A 9502-nucleotide genomic window follows, 5' to 3' on the forward strand; every position below is an offset into this window, starting at 1 on the left:
ATGTAGGGTGCCTAGCGCAGTTTAGCGGAGATGTGTTCAGCGGACCAATCAGATTATTGTTGACTAGCTTTTGCCCACGACTTCTTCCGTGGTTCGTAGTGTGTAATTTATAACCTGTGTTACTTCTTATGCAGCTTTCTAATGGTGAAACAACTATTAAAAGCGGTTCAGTTAGCTTCCATCCCAAGGAAGAATAAAATACACCTTAAGCTACTCTTCGTCCCGAAAAATCAAACGTTCCCACGGTATTTTAAAAACGTAATTCCACGCGGATGAAGTCGCGGACATCATCATCATCATCATAGTTTGTAATATAAATTAAGATTATTTAAATGTATGACTCAGACGAACGCAACGACATCGACAGTATACCTGCAAACTCGGTACTCTCGGTAGTCGGTACAAAATGCACGTGACAATGGTAAGGTAAAGTCGTTCCCCGAACCGCGGCGCCTGACCCCTGCGCAAGCGCCGCGGCCAAGGCACGTAGTGTTATTGTAATGCGTTGCGCAACCCCCCTCTTTCCGAGACCACTGCCCTCGCACTCCGACAGAGGTACCTTAATAGGAACAATTTATAAGCATTTTTGTGATAGCATTTTGGAACTTTTGGAAGGCGGATCGGATAAGACTCCGCTTTTTTGTTGCATTTAGTTTTTTGATGCGATTTATTTTTGTATTTCATAATGATGAAGCGCTGATTAAGACGTCGGCTTTCTATTTGGGGGATCCAGGATTCCCCGACATACACCTTTACATCTAATTGGTTTTTTGTTCTTGTAATTTAAACGCTTGACGGCTTATCTGAGCAATGCACATTCCTCAATAAGATCTAAATACACGTGCTACGTATTCTGTGTTTTAACTTTTTAAGGCAAATAATATCACTTGCTTTAACAGCAAAGACATTTAATAATATAAAGATACTTACTTAATGATATTTTAATGCCGAAAGAAAAAAATCGTGAGGAACCTGCATGCCGGAAAATTCTTCACATTGTTCTCAAAGGTGCGTGAAGTGAGAAGTCTGGCAATCCCCATTTGACTAGCGTCGTGGATGGTCGTGGACTATGACCTCAACTCTTCTCTTTCTGCGTGGGCTAGCGATGAAGATTATTTAATTTTCAAAGCCAGGGATATTTAACTACTTAATTCCTTGAAAGTAATTAAAATGCACATAACTCTAAGAAGTTAGATGGAGATGAGAACTGCCCCGTATCGAACCTCGGAGTACGACCTCTGGCCAAAGACTGCTATATAGCTATCAGTCTACCTATTTACATTCGAATAAAACCAAAGAAAATACTTTAAGCGGTTGTATACTGATTAGGTATATAACGCCCCCTTGATAGCATTTTATGCGATTAGAATTTAATTGGAAACGGACCTGATTAAAAAGTTTCACAAAACCCCGACTGTGCTTCGAACGGCATCTTTTTTAGCCCGCACATAAAGCGCACAAAATCCACCATAGCGCATATAGTCCACGACAGGTCGAGATGGCAATCGGGCATCATCGGAATGACGCAATTCCGGTTGCCATCTCAACCTGTCGCGTATTTATGTATGTACCCAATGACCCTCGTGCCATCAAGACGAATCTATGATGTATCATTTATCAAAATCGGTTGAGTCGCCGCAGTCGAGTAAAAAAGGAAGATTTCGAAAAATAAGACTAAAAACCTCATTTACTGCCATAATGTACCTAGAATCTAGATTTAAAGAAAAGTATAGAACGTTTAAGTTTGTCTCTTCTTACAAAAATATCTATCTTCTTTATTACTAATATTTAAATCCTATAGATTTCTTGATGATTATGTTCTTACATAAATACGTACCTATAAAGCCAAGCAAATAGGTTCTTAAAAAGCATCAAGAAAAATCGTTATTTTTTTCTGATTACTTAGGTACCTCCTACCCAAGTAACGTGTAAGTAAAGTGGTTAGAGAAAAGAATTCGAAAACATTAAGTAGATCTATCTAAAAAGTTAACTCTACCGGGATAGATTTTATCTAACCGTAGATCCATAGGTCGCCGCTCGGTCCATAGGTACTAGAGATCCAGTCGTCCACGCAAGGATGCGCAAGCGACGCATTTCTTTTTAGAAAGTGGCACGTGTCGGGGTTGTTCACCCTACGCGATCCGGGTCACACCGCGCCTCTCGCCCGCCTCCCGCCTCGTCTGCCCCGTACTCCATACTACTTACTCCTTGATAAGGAAACTCCATTGACACCATAAGCGAGCGCAAGCCGGTCGACGGATAAGGCACTCCTTGTGATATATAGGACGAGTTGATATGATATGTATTGAGTCATGTCATAGAGATGTGTGGATAATTTTAAGTGGTTGCGTGTCAGAATGATGTTATTATAATAGTTAGAGTGATGTTACTAGGTACGTATTATTACCCTAATTAACATCATTGTAACTAGCGTAGCTCAGCGAAAGATGTAAGGGCTATAAAATAAGTGAACCAAATCATACCTAGGTAGGTTACTTAATAGAACCCACCCAATAGAATGTTCTAGACCAGATAATGCCCATGCGTGGATTTTGGTTTTTAAGAAATCCCTTTGGATCTGATTTTCTGAAATAATAAGTAATATACCTATTATATCCTAGACTCTAGTCATAAAAAGTAAATCCTAGCCTATATCTGTCCCCGGGATCTGCATGAAAATGTCCAGCCAGATCCTTCCAATAGTTTGAGGTCTGCGTTGATAGATCAGTCAGTCAGTCAGTCAGGACTTTGAATTTTATATAGGTATAAAGATTTAGATGTATGGAGCTCAAACCTGTACTTATAATATTTACGTTTTCTCATGTAATTATATTTTTGTGCTTTACCTACAATAATGTTTAAACCTGCATAAAGATAAGCTAAACCTATGAATCTATGTACAAGTAAGTATTTACATCACCTTTTTTTGTTTCTATACACTTATGCTGAAATTGACAATAAGTTCAATGATCGGCGAAACATTTTGATGGATCTTTTAACAGAAAGCCGAAATGGAAGGACCCGTCAGTAGCTGTCATTGAAAATAAGAAACAACGATGGGTTCACAATGAATGGTCGCTTGGGTATTATCATCATGATCATCAACCGATAGACGTCCACTGCTGGATATAGGCCTCTTGTAGGGACTTCCACACGCCATGGTCTTGCGCCGCCTGAATCCAGCGGCCTCCAGCGACCAGCGGGCCACCTAGTGGGGTCCCTTGGATATCGTAAACCATTATTATTTTTTGAATCCAGGAAAATTCAGGAATTATTAGGAAAGTAGATTACTAGGAAAGTACTTAGTCTAAATCCGGATGCGCGGGTAACAGCTAGCATTTTTTTAAATTCAGATACTAGTTAGCCCTTGACTGCAATCTCACCTGATGGTAAGTGACGATGCAGTCTAAGGTGAGAGCGGGCTAACCTGGAAGGAGTATGGCAGTTTTTATGAAACCCATACACCTTTGGTTTCTACACGGCGTCGTACCGGAACTCTAAATCGCTTGGTGGCACGGCTTTGCCGGTAGGGTGGTAACTTGCCACGGCCGAGGCCTCCCACCAGACCAGACCAGAAATTTAGAAATTATAAAATTCCAAATCCCTGCCATGAATCGAACCCGGGACCTCCCACTAATAAGACCACAGTGTTTACCACTGCGCCAGGGAGGTCGTCAAATTGCATTGCATTGCACGTTTAAAAGTTTTATTCTAAAATCCTCTATACCTAGGCATAACACGTGGCACCATACGGATTACGGAAATATACCACTCGGGCCCAGCTCCGGCAGACTGCGGAACTAGGTCAAAATGATTGACTTATATTTCTCTATTTGTGACATTACGCCGAAATACCTGCAGTGCCTATTCTCTAAACACGCAGCTTCGCTTTCAACGCTAATGCATCATCTTCTTTTCTATACTAAATGTAAAATATATGTAGGTACCTAAATGATTCTTAAAGGATTGAAGGCTGACTGACATTATCACATAGGCTTTTTGGACTAAGAGCCAGCGCGTGCCAGTCCTTTGTTATTTTATAAAACCTGAAAGCTTCTCTGCGTATTGTCCCCAACACAGCCCACAGGGAGGAACGATCAGCACCTATGAAGTTTGGATCATGGTGGCTTTCGGAGGTAACAGGCAACAAAGGTGTAAAAAACTTAATAGTATTAAAAATCATGTCATGCATTGCCAGACATAGTATCGTGGCAACCCCTGCAAGACACCCTTAATTTTTAACAATTTATTTTGTAAATTTGTTAGGTAATGAAAGTCAAAATTTAATAAAACTTTTAATCTTAATTAATAACTTATTAGGTATTACTTATTAGGTACTTAGCTTACGTAGTAAAAAATTCACACAAAATAGTACTTAGGTAGGTACCTACCTACTTACTTATTTTTATAGTTAAATGTGATGCATCTAAGTATTACTTAGGTACCTGCTGTATAGTGATAATTCTAATTCCATGAACCATAAGAGGCGTGCTATAGTGTCATTGCTCTGATTTAGGGTTTCCTAGGGAAACGATGCCGTCACATTTTTGACACCCTCCCTCCATGCACGCTCCCACGTGGTTGCTTGCTTCCCCTTCATGTTTAGTAGTGGGAGGACGGGCGGTGCCTAGTGGGCCGGCAAAGAGTAGATAACGATGATGAGGATGAAGCTTGCTTGTTTTATTCTTTTATTCCAAAATCAGCATTTATGATGCTGGCCATCAGTGCAGCAGAACTCCTTGCCCGCGGAGAAGTTGGTGGGGGTCCACTGCCCCCCGCAATTCTTGATGAAGAGGAACGCCTTCTCGCGCCGCACGTCGCGCTCCACCGCGCCGCAGATCACTGGCCCGGCGCGTGGCAAGTACTTCAGTATCTGGGGATTACGAGATTTTTTAAAAAAGAGTTATATAAAGCATGATTGCACACACAGCCGCGACGTTGGACATCCTCCCTGGAGCAGCAGCGAGTGCTATGGCGTTATAATCTAAGTACTAGCTGAACTGAAATACTCGCGACTTCGTCCGAGTGGATTTTTTAGAATCCTGTGGGAACTCTTTGATTTTCCGGTATAAAACCTTGGCTGTACCTTTTTGTTTTGTAATATCTGCACTGTTTACCCATATTCGCAATAAAGAAATTTGAATTTGAATTTGAATTTGAAAAAGCTTATGTCACTCTCCAGTTCCTTTACTTACCTATATTTGCTCCATTATGGCGTGATTGAAGGACAAACGACCTAGCAAAGGCACTTTCGCAATTACAATATGGGTAAGAATACGAAAGTGCGTCTGTCTGTGTTGTGCTAAGCAATTTAACCGATTTTGGCAAAAGGTATAGAAATACTTAGCTTGCATCCTAGGGACGGGCACAGGTTACTTTTTATCCCGGAAAATCAAAGAGTTTCCACGGGATTCTTGAAATCCTGTCTCTATGAATGAAATCGTGGGCATAAGCTATTTGGTACAGATATAACTTGCACCCTAGAGACGAATATACCTAGATTACTTTTCATTCCGGAAAATCAAAAAGTTCCCGCGGGATCTACGAAAAACCTATTAATACGCGGACGAAATCGCGGACATCATCTACTTAATTAAGGTCATTTAATGATAAACTAGGTTTAGGGGTTTGATGTTGATTATATTCCTCAAGTAAACAGCAATGAAACCGTAAAGAGTAGGTGATTAAAATGAAAATGTACGAGGGAAATAATTGCTAAGACGTACACTTCGTTTTGTTATTGGTCCGCATCACTTTCTAATTGTAAAGTGTAAACAAAAAGGGGCAGGCATTTGCATGAACACCACAGAACATTATTTTTTCGAATGCGTACAAACCTATTATAAGGAACTAAGGATATTTTAACTAAGGCAGACAAGTAATAAGATATGCTTCTGATCAAAATATTTTTTAAACTGGACTTTTTGGTTTAGTGAATACAAGTCTAAACTCATTAGGCATTATCAAGCAAACAAGTCTTAAGTCTAAAGTCCTCGACGTGAACTTGAGTCCATATTTCGTAATTTCGAATAGCGAATATAAATCTGAACTCATTTATTTTCCAATGAAAACAACCTGAAACTGTTCTAAAATTGAGTCGTGTCGAGTCAAAGTTCGTGAATTCGATCAAAACGTTACAATTACAGTAAAAGCTTTCAATCAGTTTATTGATCCTCCTGTAAAATTTAATTTCGTGCAATTACACCGTTTTCTTCGGCAGCTCCTCAATTTCTATATTGCACAATTTTTTACATCATCATGAACAAACCCATCTCCAGCTTACTAACGAGTAAGTACGAGGTTCCTCTCAGAATGAAAAGGGTTTAGCCATAGTCTACCACGCTGGCCAAGTGCGAATCGGCAGACGTCACACACCTTTGAGAACCTCATAGAGAACTCTCAAGCATGCATTTTTCCTCATGATGTTGTCCTTCACCGCTAAATCAAGTGATATTTAATTATTTAAAAGGCACATAACTCCGAAACGTTATAGCTGCGTGCCCACACTAAGCTAGCACCTCAATAGCTTATGAGATATGACTGAAATCCGAAACTTTGCGTCGGTTCATTGCACTATTGTTCTCATGCTCCTAAGCTTAACTCTCAAGCACACTTATTTAAAAGGAAAAGCGGAATATTAGACATACTATCAAGCTGATGTTCTTTTAATAAAAAAAAGAAGCTACAGTGTAGTTGAATTTGAAGGAGTAGGTGCTAGATACGGCCCTTTCGCGTGAAAGAGAAGTGCCGCATCGTATCATAGTCTGTTTTCCTAAAGCACGGAGCTGAAAGCTTGTGAAATAGGTCAGTAGGCCTAGAAAGTATGTGTAGTTTTCACAGTATTGAAGAATTTTTAACCTTGAAACCATCTTCGTCAAATTGGTTGATACTAAGTAAATGAATTAATTCCTCTAAATACTATGAACATAATATTATTAAGTGCATAGTATTATTGAGACCACCTAATATTCCCGATCTTATAATATTAATAAAATGGGTATCCATGCTTTTGTATCACTTTTAAATTAAAGGTTTACAATAAGGGCTAGGTATATTTTGTAAAATTATTTTGAGTAAATAGATATGTGACTAGGTACCTACTGAGTACTATCAAGTAATTTACTCGACAAACAAAGAGCGAAAGAAGAGTCTATCAAAATAGTTCTACGTATTACTACTACTGTCACTATACTTAGGCAATCGGCTTACTTATCACTGCACCCACAGGACAAAGAATCAGTTTAATATTAAGTAAGTACCTACCTACCTAAGCTTTAAAATTCTGTGCTTGCATCGTTGGATCTAAATTGTTCTCAAAGCTCGGACAGTATAACTCCGCAAGACAAGACAACACGTATTTGACACAACCCTGAGGGTGTTCTATAAGCGTTTACACTGTATTCACAGTGCAGGTCACATGTAGGAGCTGAACTTTGCAGTCGCGCTTCTCAGAGTGGCGTTTTTCGTGCTGTTACCGTAGCGTGTCGCTTAGATTAGTGGCTGTCAAGGCCTTCAACGAACACAGATAGAAATAAATTCTTACCACGTCCAGGCATTTACTGATGCAGTGCTTGAACCCCGAGCTACCGCACGGCAAACTGGGACTATCAGTGTCGTAAGTTACTACAGGCTCGCCCTGCGGCGGTCCTCGAGGCCGACTTCGGCGCCCATCCTTGATGCCAACCTGCTGTGACATGAACACGCCGCATTGGCATGGCTCTATCTGCAAATAAGTCAACAATCCATTACTAATAATATTATTATTAATGCGAAGGTGTATCTGTATGTCTGTTTGTCCGTCTGTCTGTCTGTCTGCTAGCTTTTCAGGGCTCATCAGTTTTACCGATTTCGATGACAGGTACAGAGATAGCTTTTATTCCGGGGAAGGACAAAGGCTACTTTTGATCCCGGGAAATCAAACAGTTCCCTTGGGATTTAAAAAACCTAAACCCACGCGGACGAAGTCGCGGGCATCATCTAGTAATATATTTTATGTCCCAAATAAGTCCCAGCTAGAAAATGACTTTGTAGATAAGTAGGTACCTCATCAAACTCCTCGTCGTCCATATCAACAGTTTCAATCGATTTCGAGCTTTCCATTTCATCTCGCTTAAACTTCCGCCTGGCTTCGCTCGTGGTCGCTAACCACAAACAGGCTGCCACCATCGCCCATCGTCGGATCCCAATCATTGTACCGCTGATGATCTGAAATTTAAAGATAAGTATTATGAATCGAAAGAAAATTTCAGGTATACAATAACACATACAAAAGCCTTTATAAATTGTAAGTAGGTGCCTAATGTTTAGATTTGCTCGCAGCTCGGCTGAGGCAATGTATGCCTCAAAAGCCCGATGCACGTCCATTATGACGGAGCATTTGACCCGCAAGGCTGCCGCATAAATCTGTGGGCTTGGTGAGCACACATTCTCATCGACGAACTCCTAGTAGGACGACTGGTAGCCTTACCATTGAGGACCTTATCTTATATTTTCAGTAACAGCCTAAATAGCTGGGCGAGACTAAGACAGCAGCCTCTTTCGAGGTTTCGCTTTGCCCGGTAGCACAGGTGCAGGATAGCTTCATGTACCTACATATTTAGTGCCAATTGCCAAATGCTACGTACCTACCTCGTATTATTATACTTAATTTATATTTAACTAGCTGATGTCCGCCACTTCGTTTGCGTGGATTTATGTTATTAAAAATTCCGTAAACTCTTTATTTTGCGGTATAAAATCTTTATACACAAAGTCACGTCGACCCGTTACTCCATTGCAATGGCGCTGCAGCGTGATTGAATGGCAAACCAAAAACAAACAGACTTTTGTATAACTAAACAAAGCCGCCCTAAGTCTGAATCCAGTTTAAATAAACTAAAATACAAATAAAATAAAAATAAAAGTCCTGCCTCGATGACTGACCCATCAACGCCTAGCCCAAACCCTTGGACCTAGAAAGCTGAACTTTCCACGGAGGTTCCATTTATAATGTCCTAATGTATAACGAAATTCCTAAGGAATAGGACAAAGACTTTTTTACATAAGCTTCAGTTACTAAGCGAATATATTATATTCGCTTATTAATAGTTGAAGCGAGAACTGACCGAAAACCGGGACGGATAAGCAAGTTGAAGATATACTTACATCGTGATTACCATATAAACTGCTGTAGGTGGCACTTCTAAACTCTACTTTACGATGTTACTTAGTAACACCCTTCACATTGCTGAATCACCAATAGAACGAAAATGAGGTTAATATGACAATGCTTTTATTTAAATCCGTTCCAAAAAGAATAATTCTTACCTACGTCAGTGAAAAGTGCTTGCTAAGCAAACGTGCGAATTGCGTGCATTCACTCTCTGAGCTAGGTACTTCATACGTGTTCCTCTACGATTTACGAAGTTAACGATTGATAAGGATTGTAAGATGACAACGATTAGAAATTAAAATGTTTATAATAAGCAAATTTTTCAAATGTTGAGGCATTTTTGTATCCATT

The 9502-nt window shown here is 40.0% G+C and overlaps 1 protein-coding gene across 1 annotated transcript; it reads right to left on the reverse strand.

The window, feature by feature from the left end:
* Positions 1-4282: 4282 nt before the first annotated feature.
* Fcp3C (Follicle cell protein 3C) lies at positions 4283-9293 on the reverse strand. The gene is made up of 4 exons (XM_034985096.2): positions 9145-9293; positions 8044-8205; positions 7544-7723; positions 4283-4873 (listed from the first exon to the last, which is right to left on the reverse strand). Exons 2-4 carry the CDS (start codon positions 8188-8190, stop codon positions 4700-4702), a joined length of 501 nt encoding a protein of 166 aa, XP_034840987.1. The 5' UTR covers positions 8191-8205; positions 9145-9293; the 3' UTR covers positions 4283-4699.
* Between the last annotated feature and the right edge of the window lie 209 nt (positions 9294-9502).

This window comes from Maniola hyperantus, chromosome 4 (assembly GCF_902806685.2).
Source record: "Maniola hyperantus chromosome 4, iAphHyp1.2, whole genome shotgun sequence".
Taxonomy (NCBI): Eukaryota; Metazoa; Arthropoda; class Insecta; order Lepidoptera; family Nymphalidae; genus Maniola; species Maniola hyperantus.